The following is a 17,198-nucleotide window of genomic DNA, read 5'->3' as shown; positions in this document are numbered from 1 at the left end:
GCATGTTTAATGATAAACGACAAGTCGTTTTTATTCCCGGAGTCAACAGCTAACAGCGACATGTCGCTTAGATACGACCCATCGTTTTTTCAACGACGTGTCGTTTTTAAACTGTTAAGACTAAAATTTTCTATTAACAACATACCGTTTTATTTAAAACACATTTTCTCTTTTAGTGCATTATTTTTTATGCTTTCATTTTTCTAATTTTTAATCTTTTTCGTATTCTAAAAATTACATATAAAAAATATTTATTTTAAATATTTAAATAAAAAACTAAAATAAAAATTAGATAAAAACTTATTGAAGTAAGATTTTTTTATTAAAAAAATTATATATCATTTTTGAAAAAAATCCTGAAAACAGAATGAAATAAAATTAACAAAAAAAATTAGAAAAAGTATTAAAAAAAAAAATTTTAAATTTTAATTATTAAGGTGCTTATATATGTTTTTTTAGTGGAAATATAATGCCCCGAACTGAAATTCAAAAAAAAAAAAAAAACTGAAATTCAAATGGAAACGACATGTCGTTTTTATTCCTGGTTAAACAGATTAACATCCGCATGTCGTTTACATAACACCACGTGTCATTTCTTGTGTTGAATTTTAGACGACGCGTCGTTTTATTTTCTTGCTGTACCATAAAATTTTGATTAACGACAAATCGTTTTATCGAAAGACGGTTTCTCTTCTTCTACTTCCACGGTCACCTCTGATTGGGATACCATCACCACCATAGCCATTAGCAACTCCGGCCTCCACCCGCCGGTCCTCTATCCAACGGCGGCGCGTCCCTACTAATCGCTCATTTCTGCTCACCTCCCTTTGCTACCATTAGAGTTACAGGTCTGTATAGTTTTCTTATGTATATATTCATATCAGAATTTATTATAAAGTTTTGGTTTTTTTTTTTTTGTTTTTCTTCATATGAGATTGAAAAACCTAAAACCCTTAAAACTAAGATATTAGTTTAGAGATGATGCGAAACCTGGTTTTTTTTTTCTTTTACGAATTTGTGAGGGAAAAACAGTAAGTTTTGTAATTTACACCTAGTTGATGTTGCCTGGTATTTTAAAAAATATTTGTGAATGAAATTCCTTGGATTATATCTCATATGGGCTATAGGGATTAGCTGTATTGAAAATGATATTACTAACTATAATGTCAAATTGAGAAACATGAACTACACTTGAAGCTTTAGCTTTGATTGGAAGTAGAATGAAACTCCTTTTGGAACACACATCAATAAAATGGCTGGCTTGGGTCTCTCTCTCTTTCTCTCATTTCCTTTAAACTTGGGTTTCTTGGATAATGCACTTAGATTCAGTTTTTGATGTTTAAAATTCAATAATTGTATGGCATTTGAGGTTCTTTAAATAATGCACTTATGTTAAACTTGAGTTTCTTAATAATGCACTTCAAATGAGTTTTTGAAGTTTAAAACTCAATAATTGTATGACAATTGAATTAATGCATTTGGGTTTTGTTGATGATGCACTTCTCTTAAGTTTTGTTTATCAAAGAAATGGTTTTTTAGGTAAAAACTTCGTCTTTTTTCCTCAAAAAATTTCAGGAAAGAGACCAGCTTTTTCATGGCAATTCGCCTACTTGTTGCCGATATCAGACAGTAACCCCACATTTCTCTTTGTATCTCTTTATTCAACAGTTTCTTTGGTTTTTGTGAATCACTCTTTGGGTGTCTGAAATATGCAGCTTCATGCTTCAACTAGAAGTGACAAATCGTCTTCAGAGGTCAATTTGTTCATACAATAGTTCGTTTGTGGCAGATGAGCCCTCCAAAGATTTTGCACCCAGGACCAAAAATGATTTCAAGGGCAAGATTTTGAGGCTTAAATACCCTTCGGGTTGTGCTACCACTGTGCTTCAGAACTGGGTTGATCATGGCTATAAAGTTTCCTTTCATGAGCTACGGCGCTTCTCCACCCAACTCTTGAAGTTGAATCGCCACGACCATGCTCTCCAGGTTCCAAACCCAATTCTGAATCACGGTTCTAGTTCGTTTTACTTTTACTATAACTTTTTTCTAAAAGATACTTGTATTGTTTGATTCAAATGTACTCAGATAATGAACTGGATGGAAACTCAAAGCAGGTTCCTAATGTCGCCGGCCGACCATGCCTTTAAGATGGAGTTAATCATCAGCTTGAATGGTCTAGCAGAAGCTGAAGAATATTACAGAAGCAATATATCAGGCACTGCTTCGCGTAAAGCCGCTGGCCTTTCTCTTCTCCGGGGTTATGTTAAGGAAAGGGACACTGAGACTGCTGAGGCTTTCATGTCGGAGTTGAATGGCTCGGGGCTGGTTGTGAACCCTCATCCTTACAATGAGATGATGAAACTGTACATGGCAACCTCTCAGTTTGGAAAAGTACTCCGTGTTATACAGGAAATGAAGCAAAATAGAATACCCTTGAATGTTTTGTCCTACAACCTTTGGATGAATGCCTGTGGTGAGATATCTGGTGTCTCTTCAGTTGAGATGGTTTACAATGAAATGATTAGAGATGGTGGTGTTGAGCTTGGATGGAGTAGTCTTTCAACTTTAGCTAATGTTTATGTGAAAGCAGGGCAATTTGAGAAAGCCAGTTTGGCCCTCAGAAATGCTGAGAACAAACTGTCAAGCTCTAATCCTCTTGGTTATAACTTTCTTATAACGCAGTATGCCTCTTTGAACAACAAGGATGAAGTTCTTCGGCTTTGGAAAGCTCGAAAAGAATTAAGTGGAAGAATCAATTGTGCAAATTACATGTGCCTAATGCTGTGCTTGGTGAAGTTAGGTGAGATTGGAGAAGCTGAGAGAGTTTTCACGGAGTGGGAATCCAACCGTCGTAAGTTTGATATTCGGGTTTCAAATATCCTCCTAGGCGCTTATGTTAGGAATGGATTGATGGACAAAGCTGAATCATTTCATCTTCAAACGTTGGAGAAAGGTGGATGCCCAAATTACAAGACTTGGGAGATCCTCATGGAGGGATGGGTGAAAACCGAGAAGATGGAGAAAGCCATTAATGCAATGAAGAAAGCGTTGTCTTTGTTGAAACATTGTCATTGGAGGCCATCGGATGGTGTTGTGATGCCCATAGCAGAGTATTTTGAGAAGAAAGGGGATGTTGAAGGTGCACAATGGTATGTCAAGGCTATCCACGATTTGGGTTTTGCAAGTTTGCCATTGTATAAGTCATTGCTAAGGGTATATTGTTCTGCTCAGAAACCTGCTTTTGATATCCTCAAAATGATGGAGGATGACAAGATTAAAATGGATGATGAGATTTATGCCCTCACTCGAGCTGTTAATGGTAATAAAGTTCACAACTCTCCAATAATTTCTCATAGCTTATCTTAATTGATTTGTGAGTGAAAATATCCCATGCATGTTGGATTCTAAGAGATTCATTTTTAGAGAATGGTTGATGACATAGATTGCATACTAGCATCTGTACCAAATCTGAAGTTCACACTGGTCTAAAGCTTCACCTCCAAAGAAGCTTGTTTTCCCCAAGACCGCTCTCCACGAGCCTCCTCTTTCTTCTCACCTTTTTTTGTCCTTGCACATTTTCCCTATCTGCGGGGCCCGCCCCTGATGGGGCGGGGAATCCCTATAGGGCGGGGATGGGGATAGCACTCCCAGTCTCGACGGGCCCCGTTTAAATTTTTATATATTTTAGTAATATTTTATATGTATTTTATATATTTTTTTTTTATGTGTTATTATAGTATAGTAGTAATTTTTTTTAATATTTTAAATTTTATTTAGTATAATGTTTAATATTTTAAATAATAAATATTGTGAAATATTTTAATTATCTTATAATTTATGACTTTTATTTTAAAATTTATTTTTTAAATAAATGTATTCCTTGTAGAGATTCCCCGCCCCAATAAGAGATTCCCCACCTCGCCTCCGTCGAGGAATAAGCAGGGATGGGATGGGGACGGGGACGGGGGAACATTCTCCGCCAATTCCCCGCCCCGTGTGCATCACTAGTCATTGCTGTTATGATTACAAGCACAGAATGAAATGAAAAGAAAAAGGAACTTGTTTTACAATAGCTCTATAAACTGGGATATTGAATTTGTTTGGATAAGAATCATAATACTTCCCCATGAAACCGCACAACTACTTGAAAACAAGGATTTTTCAAGACTGTTTAGTGCAGATTTTGCTCATCTCTTTTCGGGCTTAAACTGCATAGCCTTTTGTTCAGAATGTTCATGAGGCAGTATTGGGTCTCTCTTCCATGTCTCATCAGTGTACTCCATTATCAAGAGGCTTGTACTTTCAGAGACCAAGGAACTCTCAAGGGAAAAGGACTTGCTTAGAATCCAAGCAACTTCACAGAGCCCTTAGCCATTGTTAATTGCTCTATCTCTGATATCTTTCGCGATACACGTGCGAACATGGCTGGCAAGCGTTTCATGTTCGACGAAGAAGACCAACAAGCTGAATTTTTCAAGTTTTAGGACGTTTAAAGGTCTGAGATTCTGATATTTATGAGTGCATATTTGCTCCTTGGCGAAAATTCTTGAACAATTCTTGCCAGAAAAAGGTGAGATTTATGGTTAGATGAATGTTTCTTTTACTACACAAGAAGCATAATTTTAAAACTGAGTTAATAATAGTTATGATATAAATTATACATGGGATCTTTACTATGTTGTATATTCCAGAACAGTTGCTATGAACCATCAGATTCTTGGTGCAAACTAGTGTATATATACATATATAAAATGTTGTTTGTTTGGATGTTTTAAAGGGAAAAAAAGAATCATAGTATTATTATCTATTCGGCCATGGGGTGTAGATATTGGTTGTGTGTTTGATTAAATGTTCGGCTCGTTGATTTTATTTATTTTTTCGTCTCCGTTTTCGCTGCCTTTTTTAATGTCTCCTTTAAAAAATTGTCATTGCATTTAAAATAAGGATCATTTGTCAAAATGAGCTTTAATAATTCTTTACAAAATAATTTTTTATAATTTAGATAAGTATTAAAAAATTTCAATCAGTCTGTTGAAAATTTTAAACAATTAGTTAAAAAAATTTAAACAATCAATTAAATTTTAAATAAATATTATTTTGCAAAGAATTATCAAAATAAATGAGAGTGCATAATCACTTAAAAAAAATCATTTTCACCAATTCACAAAAAAAAAATCATTTTCACCAATCTCTCTTAAAACAATAATTATATAACTAATAAGTAAAAAATAATTAAATAAAATAAATTATTATTATGAGTTTATACATTTTTAGATATTGTGTTTTGCTTCATTACTTGTTTAGATATTATGTTTTGACAAACTATTTTTTGAACCTTGTATTTTGTAAAATGATTCAAATAGACCTCTAAACCTAATTTTGATGAACAAAAAATTGAACATAACAGCATAGTTCTTAGGTGGAATAACTGTATTTTTGTTCTGAGTTGTTAGTTTGATTAATTATTTGTAATTTTAGTTCAAAATTTTTTTAATCAAAATTGGGTTTAATAGTTTATTTTAACTATTTTATAAAAGACAGAATCCAAAAAGTAATTTATAAAAAAAAACAAAACAAAACAAGGTACAAACAATTAATGAGTCGTGTCTCAAAAAAAATCATAAACACTAAGTAAATTATACAAATTCTAGTACGGTGAGTCCATACTATTCTCATAGTGATTTAAAACCAATTCCACAAAACTATACATGTGGTGGACCGATTCTGTCGACACCTTATTGTAGTTTTCTCATTTTATTGTTTAATAGAGCATTGAATTCAGAATTTGAAGAGTGTTTATATATATATATACACAAATATATATCCATGTTTACAGAAACGACATTCAATCTTTTAAACTTATTGAGCTTGCTTGCCGACTAGACTTCAATCATCATCATCCTCATGTTGCCGACTTATTGAACTTGCGAAGATGATCTAAACGAAGCACTCCACTTGAGAGAGGTTTGGTTAACTTTTCTTTCATCCTTCTTGGCTTTGATTTTATTGAGGTTCTGTTCTGTTATGTTCTCTGCACATAAGGTGTTTGTTGAAATGTCCCACTCACAGTTTGCTGCCTTTGTTTGTCTATGTTTTGCCTCTTATTATGTTTAGCTTCTTCTCTCTCTCTCTCTCTCTCTTTTTAATTAATATAAAAATATTTGTGTTTCTAATAAACTTATATTAATTTTTTCTTTTAAGCATAATTTTAGTCAATTTTACATGTTATTACGATCATATTATTTGATACTTTTACTTTAATTGTTAGTTTTTTTAAAAAAAATGTAAATAAACTTGTGTTGTGAGATATGAGTTGTGGTATGATCTGATTTTTTTTAAAAATAAAATAGTATATACATAAAAAAGAAGAAAAATATATGCTTTTCTTTTTTAATAATGTGAAGTTTTTATTAAAAAATTACTATGTGTAATGGTCTTTATTAATATTTAAGTACTGATTTTATAAATCCAGCAAAAAAAGTACTGATTATATAATAATTATTATTAGTGAGTATATTGTTGCAAAATAAAATATATTTATAATTTATTTTTTAAGATTAAGATTAAGATCTAGTGGTGTGCATTTAACGATTCTCTTTGAAAATGTTGTACTTTATTTTGTTTAATTTTCTATTTTAGACTAGGAGTTTAGAATAAGTTGCATGCATTGAATTTTAATTTAACTTTTTCATATTCTTTATTCTATTTGAATACTAGAATACGATACCGAGCTTTGAACCAACTTTATATCATCAAATAACGAATATTTACTATGAAAGTATTGAAGTTATACAAAATATTTTACTAAGATACCTAAATTAATTTTTTTTAACGTTTAATTTTTATTTACACCGTTAGTACCCACTTTACTATCTATTATCTAATGACAAAATTAACGGTGGGTATCAACAGTGCAAATAAAAGTTAAATTTAGATATTTTTGTCGCTAATAAAAATAAATTTGGCAGTGACGTGTAAATTTAGACAACTTTAGTATTTTAGCTGCAAATATCATCCAAAGTAGTATAAAAAAAAGTGATGTATTATTATATTTAACCACAAATATCACTCTAATGATGTTCTAAAAATTATGTAAAATTTGATAAATATTATCGGTCAAATTTAACACAATAATTTCTTTTTTATTTAATATATTGTCATTAATATATTAATTAATAATTAACGACTAACCATATTACTATTTTTATTAATCTTATTTACAATATAAAATAAAAAATATATTAATTTTTATGTATTATCAATAAACATTAAATTGGCTTTTTAAAAATGTTTACAATATTTAGCAAAAATATGACATTGAATTTTGTTTTGTTTCAAATTTATCACAAAATTTACATTCGGAGATGATCCAAAACTGATATAAATATATTTTTTGGATTAAAAATTGTACTTAATTTTAATTTAAATAATTAATTGCTAATTTTTTTAATAATTGAAATTTCAAAAAACCATTGTCTTTGAAGATTTTGGCATCTTATCATCTTCTTCTGGCATTTCGTCGGAAAACACCTCCACCTGCCGGCCGTCCCCGACCGCCGCCCTAGTCTCCGTCCACCACTCTCGACCATTTACAGGTTTTATGCTTCTGCTTTTGTCTTTCTTCATCTGATATTGTATGTCATTTGAATATAATGCATTTTTGGGGTTCTTCGATAATGCACTTCTGTTAAGTGTTGTTCATCCAAGAAAGGGTTTTTGAGTTAAAAACTTGGTTTTTTTTACCTCCTAAAATTTGAGGTTGCCTAAAATTTGTTCGCTAGCATTTTCATTGATTGACCTGAATTTTCAGTCTTTAAGTGGAAACTTGTATTATGTTGTATGTAAATGAAATGTCTAACATTGAATACGGTTGTTTGAATACTAAAATATGAATGAGTCATGAACCAAATTTACAACATTTGAAAAGTCAGGTTCAAAATTGAATTTTGTTTTTGCGTGGGTTTCACTTCACACTCTATAAAATCCCAGAACAAGTTTCTTTCCAACCAAACAATGGTTGTAAATCAGTAATAGTCATTATCGTTTCAGGTGCCATAGATACTCCATTACCGCTTAGTTAATCAGTTAAAAGCTGTAATTTTGATATAAAGTTGTATCTTGTTTATCATTTGAGTCAAGGTTAGTCCAATTTCTACATTTATCTCTGATTAAAGTCTCTTTGCTGTTTCTAATATCCTTTTTGATCTTCAATTCCGTACGGATTTGTGCAAAGTTTGGGGAATCCATGTTCTTACTAATGTGATTGGAAGTTGGTTATGTGCCAATTGAACCCAACTGCTTATTTTTATTATAATGAATTGTCATGTGTAAACTAAATAATTCTCTAAACAATGCATAGACGATATTATAGCAAATTTAATGTTTCGGTTCTCGTTTAATTGTCTAATAATGTTGTTTTTTTCCCAGGTATTATGGATATTCCATTACCACTTAACAAATTAGCTCTGCATTTGATTGATCATGATGCCAAGTAAGTGTGCCTCAACTCATAATGTTTCCTTCCTTTTTTTTCTTTCAAAAATTCCTTTTTTCTGTACAGAAAGTGTTGGACTTTTTTAAATCAGTTCAGCTAAACTTTTGATATAAAGGAATGTATATCAAAGTCTAAGTTCTGTAAAATGGTGATTTTGAGAAAACATAATAAAAACCTTATCTTTCTTATGTCTAGGGACAAGACATATGTGGTTCTTGTTGCCATGGGAAGTTTCAATCCCCCTACATTTATGCATTTACGCCTTTTTGGTAAGTTTTTATATAAAAAATGTGCTGTGAAGTTTGAAATACCTTTGGATTGATTGATTGATATATTGTGCACTCACTGTAAAATATTCAAAATCTCTTTCTTCTGTCGATAAGTACATGTAGAAATAGGTAGGAAATGGTTAAAGTCTAGTCCTTTTGTGCCAGATTTTGATTTTTAAAGTGATGAACTTAGCGACAAGATTGAAAAATCAAGGAAGAAATAACGCATACAAATGCCTTTTGTTTTGTGATATGGGTTATGTTTTATCCTTAATATGATGTTCATGTGATGACACTACCATTTCCCTTTATATATGAATGAATTTATTAGGACTTTTTCTATGCTGCCTTGGAAGACATAGATTTAATGCATATTTGTAAAATCTTTGTCTTTGTGCATAGAATTGGCAAGAGATGCACTGAATTCAGAAGGCTTTTGTGTTATTGGAGGTTATATGTCACCTGTTAATGATGCGTACAACAAGAGGGTATGTGGTATACATGTTTCCTTTCCGAAGCAGATAAACTATGCTTTCGCAATCCATGCATTAGAAAACTCGTTTTGGTCTGATGTTATTTGTGGTTTATATAATAGGCGGATTTCTTCCTAACTAAAAATTGTTAATTATGCGACCACACATGAACATGATCTAACGAAGTAGTCACTTGATGTAGGGTCTTATATCTGCAGAGAATCGTATACGGTTGTGTCAACTTGCCTGCGAAAGTTCTGACTTTGTAATGGTAGATCCATGGGAAGTAATGTGCTCTAACTCTCTCTGAGTTTCATACCTCTCAGTGCCATATGCTTTCTAACTTGGGATAAGAATTCTCATGATTGGTGAATTGCAGGCAAAACAAAGTTCCTATCAACGTAGTTTAACCGTCTTATCAAGAGTCAAAAGTTTCCTATCTGAGAGCAAGTTGATTCCCAGAGGTGAGAATACAAATCAAATCTATAGCTTTTCCTTTTTATGCGCCTTGTTTCAATTAATTCGAACATTGTGTTCTCATACAATTTGAAGGTCTAACTTGTGTGTACTCTTCCTTTGTTAGAATCCCTCAAGGTCATGATTGTCTGTGGTTCTGATCTACTCCATTCTTTTTCCATTCCCGGGATTTGGATTCCCGAGCAGGTATTTGTATAAAGATAATTCTATTGGTGTATGTGCATGAAACTAGAGTTCATTATAGGCATTACTAAGAGGCTGAGGCTCATCTTTATACATTTGTTTGTCAGGTCAGGGCCATATGTAGCGAGTATGGCGTGGTTTGTATTCGCAGAGAAGGACAAGATGTTGAGAAAACTGTCTCAGATAATCAACTTTTAAAGGAGAACAGGGTAAACTATGCCTATTTGCCACCTTTTCTTTTTTGGAAAATAAGTTCCTTGCCTAATCCTATGAGACCAATAAACTATCATTTGAGCTAAGATGTCATATTTGCCACTATATGTGCTTTGAGAACTATCCAAAACATATCATATAGAATTAACTAAACATCTTAGGTAGAACAAGTTCTGAAATCTTAGTTGTCTGGTCAAGTATGTTTGACTAAAAAATCTTATTTGTTCAACTTAAAAAGAGATTTTTCGTTTAAGATTGGCTCAAAATTGGATTTTTAAAGTCAAATGTTTCTTTCTTTATTTTTTTCTTTTCAAAACTAGGCTCCTTTCTAAATTAAGTGTCCTAGAATTAGGAGGCTCTAGGCTTTGGTCTTGCCCACTATATATGTTATGGCTCTTCTGATTAGCAACATATATTTGAATTCAACTCATTCAGCAAAAAAAAAAATATTTGAATTCAACTATTGACCAAATATTACTTTTTGACTCAACTCAACTTGATAATTTCTTTCTTGACAGGGTAACATAAGAATTGTGGATGAAGTTATACCAAACCAAATAAGTTCAACAAGACTAAGGTAAACAAATCCATATTCAATGTTTAGTCACTGTTCACTTGACTAAATAAGAGATTCTGGTTTTTCAATTCAAATTAGACCATTCATTCTTTTCTTCCAACTTTTGTATCATTGCAGGGATTGTATTTCAAGAGGTTTGTCCATAAAATATCTGACTGGGGATGAAGTGATTGATTATATAAAAGAAAATCATCTTTACATTAACTCATCTTCCTGATATGGTCAAAGTAGAATCCTAAAATTGAGTCTGTTTATTTATAATGGTTTTACTCCTTAACCTTTTTTAAATTGATAGTAAGAAAAAATTTGTACAATAAATCTTATTGAACATTCCATTATTGTTCTGGATACTTATATAGCAATTGCTATATTTTGCAATTTCTTTGAAAGGATTAGTAGGCAGAAATTGTAAAACTCAACTACCTTCTTATATATGAATTGAGTTGAGTAGTATAGTGATAAGTAGTTTTAATCAATGCATTATTAAAGAAATATTTCTACTATGTATTTTGTCTCTAATGTACTAACTTAGGTTAGAAGAGAGGGCACGTGTCATTTTCTCATTTGTAAGTCTCTCTTCTTTGCCTATATAATACAATATGTTTTCTTCTCCACTTCATTATACTAACCTTTATAATGGTATCTTTGAGTAGGTCTTAATTATGCTCTTTTTCTTTTTCTTTTTCTTTTTCTTAAAGGCATTGCCAAAGAAAATATTGAATATCACAAGGTAATCATAATCTTAATTATAACATTTTTAACCCACATGTTGATATTTCTGATATTATAATAATATCAACATGTCATCGGACTCCATGATAGAAACGTTTCTTATAAATATATATATATATATATTTATATATAGAGAGAGAATAATTTTAAGGTATGTACCAATGAAAGTAAATTTTCAGGAAATTCTAAATAATCTAAAGTACTGATTTAAACAAGTTGTTTTCCAAACAAATAAATAAAATTAATCACACGTACAACATGTTAGAACATGTTTGAAATTAATTTTCAGTATTGTAAATTATTCAGAATTTTTTGAAAAGTTTATATTATACTTTAAATAATTATAATATACAATGTCATAAAATAGAGCTGAAAATTGTTCACGAACCGAAAATACAAAAATTATACACTAGTGCATACTTTTTAGAAGTTTCCTCTCTCTCTCTCTTTCTCTATATATATATATATACCTAGCAGCGTTTACAACTTCAAGCAACAACTAACAACTATATATAAAGAAAGAATAAGAGAGAGACCCACACAACGTTGTTAAACAAGATAAGAAAGCATGGTTTAGAAGAGTTGATGAACATAGTTCTTAAGCCTTCATTGTTTTTTTAAATTAAAACTATTGTTTTCTTAGAAAATGGGAAACTGGTTTCCTTGCACGACACACACATACATACCCATCGAACTATAGTTTTTGACGTCTTCTTTGCAAAACCCAATTATCACATTATGCTTCTTTCTTTGTTTTCCTTATTCTTTTCACTCCAATGACTACTTGCATTTCCTTATTATTATTAGCTTCATCATATAATAATCCACACCAAGTCATCTTCAAACAACAAACTTGACCAACAATGGGGAATTATCTCACTCACTATTCCTGCCCTAGAGTTCTCTCAAAGAAAAGAAAGTCTTTGCCTATCGAAACTATCTTCAAGCTTCCTTCTTCAGCACCCTCTTGGCCTCAAGGTACAGCCTTTGCAGCATTAGAATTACATGTATTATTATTATTAACTCTTTTTCTTTCAGACCATAATTGTTACAATGGTAGTTACAGGCGAAGGTTTTGCTAAAGGAACCATTGATTTAGGAGAGGTTGAAGTTTGTCAAATATCAACATTCAACAAAGTTTGGTCAACTCATGAGGGAGGACCAGACAACCTCGGCGCCACCTTCTTTGAGCCCTCGCTCGTACCCGAAGGGTTCCACATGTTAGGCTCTTACAGCCAGCCCAACAACAAGCCACTCTTCGGATGGACACTGGCTGCCAAAGACATCACCAATGGCTCAGCTCTTACCGAACCCATTGACTACACACTGGTTTGGAGCAGTGAGTCTCTCAAAATCAAGCAAGATGGTAATGGTTACCTTTGGTTGCCAACTCCTCCCGATGGTTACAAAGCCACCGGTCTTGTAGTGACTGCTTCTCCGAACAAACCCTCTGTAGACAAGGCCAGGTGCGTCCGTTCGGACCTCACTGAGCCCTGCGAGAACGAAGCTTGGCTATGGGGAAACGATGAGTTTGATGTCCATAGTCTTCGGCCCACAAACCGTGGAACGCAAGCTCTTGGCGTTAGAGTTGGCACGTTCGTTGCTCGACCCGGCGGCAACAACACACAAGTTTCTTCTTCGTTAGCCTGTTTGAAGAACGTTAGTCCGAACACGTACTCATCTATGCCTAATCCTACGCAAATCGATGCCTTGTGTGGAGCTTACTCTCCTCTTCTCTATTTTCATCCAAACGAAAAGTACCTCCCTTCTTCTGTAAACTGGTATTTTGAGAATGGAGCACTTTTATACCAAAAAGGAGAAGAGTCCAAACCCGTTGGGATAGAACCTAATGGTGCAAACCTCCCACAAGGTGGCGCAAACGATGGGTTGTATTGGTTGGACTTACCGGTGGACCAAAATGCCAAAGAGAAAGTAAAAAAAGGTGATTTGAGCAGTGCCCAAGTTTACTTACACGCCAAGCCAATGCTGGGGTCAACATTCACCGATTTAGCTATTTGGGTTTTCTACCCATTTAATGGTCCAGCCACAGCTAAGGTGGGACCTCTGAAAATCTCATTGGGGAAAATTGGCGAGCACATAGGGGACTGGGAGCACTTGACTCTGAGAGTTAGCAATTTCAGTGGAGAGCTATGGATGCTCTACTTCTCGGAGCACAGTAAAGGCCAATGGGTCGAAGCCTCGGAGCTTGAATTCGCCGGCGGCGGCGGCAACAAGCCGGTGGCCTATGCGTCCCTTAACGGCCACGCACTGTACCCGAAACCGGGTACGGTTCTACAAGGCGGAGGAAATATTGGAATAAGGAATGATACTGCCAAGAGCAAAATTGTTATGGATACGGGGAAGGGTTTTTCGCTGGTGGCAGGGGATTATTTAGGGTCGACAATTACAGAGCCGCCATGGCTGAACTTCTTGAGGAAATGGGGTCCGAAAATTGATTACGACACAGCTGAGGAGTTCAGGAAGATTGAGAAGGTCTTGATTGGGAAGCTCAGGTCAGCTTTTAGGAAATTCGTTAATGGTTTGCCCAATGAGATATATGGGGAGGAAGGGCCCACTGGGCCCAAAGTGAAGCCCAATTGGAGTGAAGACGAAGCAATCTAAGAAATGGATAAATTCTCATGACACTATTATAATTAAATAAACTAGTTGATTATTTTGTATGATAAATGTGAATTTAATTATTTGGTGTTGTATGGTTACGTATGTACATGTGTTTAAAGAATAATAACAAAGGTCCTCCTACAACAAAACAAAAAGAAAAAGAAAAAGAAAAAAGATATTTGGGTTAGTTAATGACTGTTTTTTTTAAGGATAGTCAATGGTTGTTGGTTTTATACCTCATAGTGAATGTTGAATAAAAAAAAAAAGATTTAATAACTTCTCTCATAATCCAATTATGAAAAATTAGTCTTTTTACAAGCCATTGTGTATAATTCTTATTGAAGAGCGAAAATATTTGGTCTTAATATTTATGATATTAGTTTTTGATATCCTTTAGTCTTAGGGATTTAAGGTGTTATTTCCATTGTGTGTACATCAATGGTTTTCGGGAGAAGAGTTGTTCAAAGTTTCTTCTAGAGGAAGAAAACATCACTGTTTTCGGGAGAAGTGTCATCCAAGTCTTTTTTCAGGAGGAAAAAAGCAACGAGACATCATCGAAGGGAGTTCAAGTGAAGATCTGATTCTTGCTAAATAAGATTTGTATTGAAATATAAAAGAGTGCAACAACGATATAGAGAGAGTTTATTATTGTATAAGTCATTGCTTCTGTATTTGTGATAATTACTAATAAATTTTCTTCTATGAGCGTGGCTCCATAGATTAGGGCAATTCAACCATGTAAAAATCTTTCGTGTTGATTTGTTATGTTTTTGTGGTTATTTTGTTTAAGTTTGATTCATCACTCATCTGACACTTCTGCAATTAAATAAGATGATTAAATAAATTACATGGTGATTAATAAAAAGATGGAATTTTAATTTTTTTTATAATTTCTTAATCATTTATCAATAATAACAAAAAAAAATCATAAATTCTTTTTTAATTTACTAATTATTTACTCAATATTAACAAAAAAGCTCCCATAAATATTTTTTATAGCAATTAATTCTTCCTAAAATTAGATAAAACTACTAAAATTAATTACAATTTTTATTTGAAGTATAGAACTATAACTTTTATATTTATCAATGCAAATTAATACATTTATTTTTTATTCTAAGCCTTCACTATACAAAAATGATGAGTCCGTCACTGGTGTGAAATAAGTTTAAAGTTTCTTCCACAAATTTTGACTCTATTATTTACAAGATAAAGTTAGGAAATAAATAATATAAATATTTATAGTGATTGACATGTCATCAAAGAATTTATGAAGCTTTTTTTTTAAGTTACTAGATGGATTGCATTGTATTTTTGTTAACTTTATTACACTTATTATTAATGATATTCGTTGTAGAAACATTAACATTTAGTCTAGTCAATGTAATATTTTTGTGCATATTTTGAGTGCACATATCATTACTCATAATAAAATTTGTATTAAATTTTAAGAGTGTTCATCTAATCCGATCTGACATTTTTACCTATAACTAATCCAAGTAAATGTTGGATATTAGAAATCATCATCCAATCAAATCCAATTTATCCTCGAAATCCAATCAAATTCAAGATCGGATTACTTATTTTATCTTTAAACCTAAATTTCATTATTAAAGAAGTTAACAAATAAAATAATAAAGCATACAAAAGAAATAATGAAAAAAAAACTAAATTCTATTTAGCAATAATAATAAACGAAGTTTTTTTTTTTTTTTTGCATACTTATATATAATGATCCAAAGTAAATACAAAAGAAATCAAATCTAAACTTGGATTAGCCCATAAAAACTTACAACAAAGAAAGTAAAAGCACACAACAAACAAACACAAATACAAACAAGCCCAAATAGTTTCTAAACCAAATCCCAATAATCATGATCAAGCCAGTTAATTAATTAACCAAATTATTCATTAATTAACTTTCTCAGTTTATATATATATATATGTAAAATTCCATTCATACCCTCCACTTTGGTTTTATATATATATTATTCATTCATTCATTTATACTGACCAAAAGGATCATAACCACCATTCTGAGTAGAAGACCCGGCTCCGGCTCCAGCTCCAGCATGACCCGACCCGTCTCTAAAATACCCATTGATCGAGTTGTCAAACATAGCTGGCGGGTATGGGCCCATCTGAAACCCAGGCCCAGGCCCATAAGGCCCAACATGATGAGGATGAGAACCATACTGGCCATGATGATGGTGATGATCGATATTAGCCGACGAGTTACGTTTCGCGAACGGCGGTTCCGGGCGGAGAGAAGAAGAGCGGTCAGTCTCGGACTCGCGGTGGCGCGTGAGGAAGAGCGTGAGAGGCTCGACGTAGTCGTCGAAGCCGAGCTTGGCCATGGCCCACAGCACGTCCTCGGCGGTGACCGTCTTCCGCTGCTCCCGCTGGCAACGGTCGTTGGCTTCGCCGGTGATGAAGCTTATGTACTCCGACACGCACTCTTGGATGGTCTCCTTTGCGTCGTCGGAGATTTTGGCGTGAGACGGCAGAATCCGGCGCATGATTCTGATGACGTTGGCGATCGGCATGTACTGGTCTTGCTCACGCAAAACGCATGCGTTTTGCACGCGCTCTCCTCCGCCGCCGTTGTTGTTGTCGCCGCCGCCATTGTTATCTTCGTTGGTGTTATTGGTCACTACTAAGCCTAAGTCTGAAAAATACAATAATAATATATTTATATAATATTATCAAAGCATATATATAATTATAATTATTATTTTACGTAAATAATTTCATTTAATTTATACATGTATATACACATACATAATTTATATACAAGTTGATCTTTTTTTTCCATTGAATTTCGAAAATAATAGTAATTAGTATAAATTTTTATTAGCATAAAATCTCAATTTTAAAGGGCAAAATTTTATATTTGTCTATATTATTAATTATAACATAGATATACATACCCAAAACTTTTTTGACATTATATTATATAAATTTTTTTTTTAAATCATTCAAAAAGTAATCATTTTATTTTTAATTAAAAAAAATATTTTTCAATATATATGAAACTTTCTAAACATTATAGAATTATAGCATTGTATATAGTTCAAAAAGTTTCATTTAAAAAAAAAAATAGGATTTTTCAACATATTATAACACAAAATTTTCTAGACATTAATGTATAGTAAAGT

At 32.8% G+C, this 17,198-nt stretch overlaps 4 protein-coding genes across 8 annotated transcripts; 3 read left to right on the top strand and 1 right to left on the bottom strand.

Moving 5' to 3' along the window:
* The first annotated feature begins 677 nt into the window (after nt 1-677).
* LOC133783310 (pentatricopeptide repeat-containing protein At5g27460) lies at nt 678-4,727 on the top strand. 2 transcript variants are annotated; one of them, XM_062222893.1, is made up of 5 exons: nt 678-848; nt 1,576-1,629; nt 1,716-1,986; nt 2,086-3,319; nt 3,887-4,727. In XM_062222893.1, exons 2-5 carry the CDS (start codon nt 1,595-1,597, stop codon nt 4,006-4,008), a joined length of 1,662 nt encoding a protein of 553 aa, XP_062078877.1. In that variant the 5' UTR covers nt 678-848; nt 1,576-1,594; the 3' UTR covers nt 4,009-4,727. The 2 variants fall into 2 exon arrangements, with proteins under 2 accessions (XP_062078877.1, XP_062078878.1); XM_062222894.1 differs by lacking the exon at nt 1,576-1,629.
* Nucleotides 4,728-5,610: 883 nt separating this feature from the next.
* LOC133783308 (nicotinamide/nicotinic acid mononucleotide adenylyltransferase) lies at nt 5,611-11,189 on the top strand. 3 transcript variants are annotated; one of them, XM_062222889.1, is made up of 11 exons: nt 5,612-5,964; nt 7,485-7,595; nt 8,428-8,491; nt 8,690-8,763; nt 9,166-9,251; nt 9,439-9,522; nt 9,616-9,700; nt 9,820-9,899; nt 10,004-10,105; nt 10,628-10,686; nt 10,804-11,189. In XM_062222889.1, exons 3-11 carry the CDS (start codon nt 8,433-8,435, stop codon nt 10,901-10,903), a joined length of 729 nt encoding a protein of 242 aa, XP_062078873.1. In that variant the 5' UTR covers nt 5,612-5,964; nt 7,485-7,595; nt 8,428-8,432; the 3' UTR covers nt 10,904-11,189. The 3 variants fall into 3 exon arrangements, with proteins under 3 accessions (XP_062078874.1, XP_062078873.1, XP_062078875.1); XM_062222890.1 differs by lacking the exon at nt 7,485-7,595 and having other exon boundaries at nt 5,611-5,964; XM_062222891.1 differs by lacking the exons at nt 5,612-5,964; nt 7,485-7,595 and adding an exon at nt 7,684-8,139.
* A 742-nt stretch (nt 11,190-11,931) lies between these two features.
* LOC133783307 (hypothetical protein At1g04090-like) lies at nt 11,932-14,258 on the top strand. 2 transcript variants are annotated; one of them, XM_062222886.1, is made up of 2 exons: nt 11,932-12,396; nt 12,479-14,258. In XM_062222886.1, the coding sequence occupies exons 1-2, from the start codon at nt 12,282-12,284 to the stop codon at nt 14,038-14,040; spliced, it is 1,677 nt and encodes a 558-aa protein (XP_062078870.1). In that variant the 5' UTR covers nt 11,932-12,281; the 3' UTR covers nt 14,041-14,258. The 2 variants fall into 2 exon arrangements, with proteins under 2 accessions (XP_062078870.1, XP_062078871.1); XM_062222887.1 differs by having other exon boundaries at nt 11,938-12,396; nt 12,485-14,258.
* Nucleotides 14,259-15,786: 1,528 nt separating this feature from the next.
* Nucleotides 15,787-16,706, bottom strand: LOC133783309 (nuclear transcription factor Y subunit B-9-like). The gene has a single exon (XM_062222892.1). It carries the CDS (start codon nt 16,584-16,586, stop codon nt 16,041-16,043), a length of 546 nt encoding a protein of 181 aa, XP_062078876.1. The 5' UTR covers nt 16,587-16,706; the 3' UTR covers nt 15,787-16,040.
* Nucleotides 16,707-17,198: the final 492 nt, after the last annotated feature.

This window comes from Humulus lupulus, chromosome 6 (genome assembly GCF_963169125.1).
Source record: "Humulus lupulus chromosome 6, drHumLupu1.1, whole genome shotgun sequence".
In the NCBI taxonomy this organism is placed as follows: domain Eukaryota; kingdom Viridiplantae; phylum Streptophyta; class Magnoliopsida; order Rosales; family Cannabaceae; genus Humulus; species Humulus lupulus.
Note: the sequence above shows the minus strand (reverse complement) of the source record. Positions and strands in the feature narration are given on the sequence as shown.

Coding starts and splice junctions, on each gene's coding strand:
- LOC133783310 (XM_062222893.1), top strand. CDS start 1,595: ATGGCAATTCGCCTACTTGTTGCCGATATCAGACA. Junction 1,630..1,715: donor CTTGTTGCCGATATCAGACA/GTAACCCCACAT, acceptor TGAAATATGCAG/CTTCATGCTTCAACTAGAAG. Junction 1,987..2,085: donor GCCACGACCATGCTCTCCAG/GTTCCAAACCCA, acceptor AAATGTACTCAG/ATAATGAACTGGATGGAAAC.
- LOC133783308 (XM_062222890.1), top strand. CDS start 8,433: ATGGATATTCCATTACCACTTAACAAATTAGCTCTGCATTTGATTGAT. Junction 8,492..8,689: donor TTGATTGATCATGATGCCAA/GTAAGTGTGCCT, acceptor TCTTATGTCTAG/GGACAAGACATATGTGGTTC. Junction 10,687..10,803: donor ATAAGTTCAACAAGACTAAG/GTAAACAAATCC, acceptor GTATCATTGCAG/GGATTGTATTTCAAGAGGTT.
- LOC133783307 (XM_062222886.1), top strand. CDS start 12,282: ATGGGGAATTATCTCACTCACTATTCCTGCCCTAGAGTTCTCTCAAAG. Junction 12,397..12,478: donor AGCACCCTCTTGGCCTCAAG/GTACAGCCTTTG, acceptor TTACAATGGTAG/TTACAGGCGAAGGTTTTGCT.
- LOC133783309 (XM_062222892.1), bottom strand. CDS start 16,586: ATGCCGATCGCCAACGTCATCAGAATCATGCGCCGGATTCTGCCGTCT.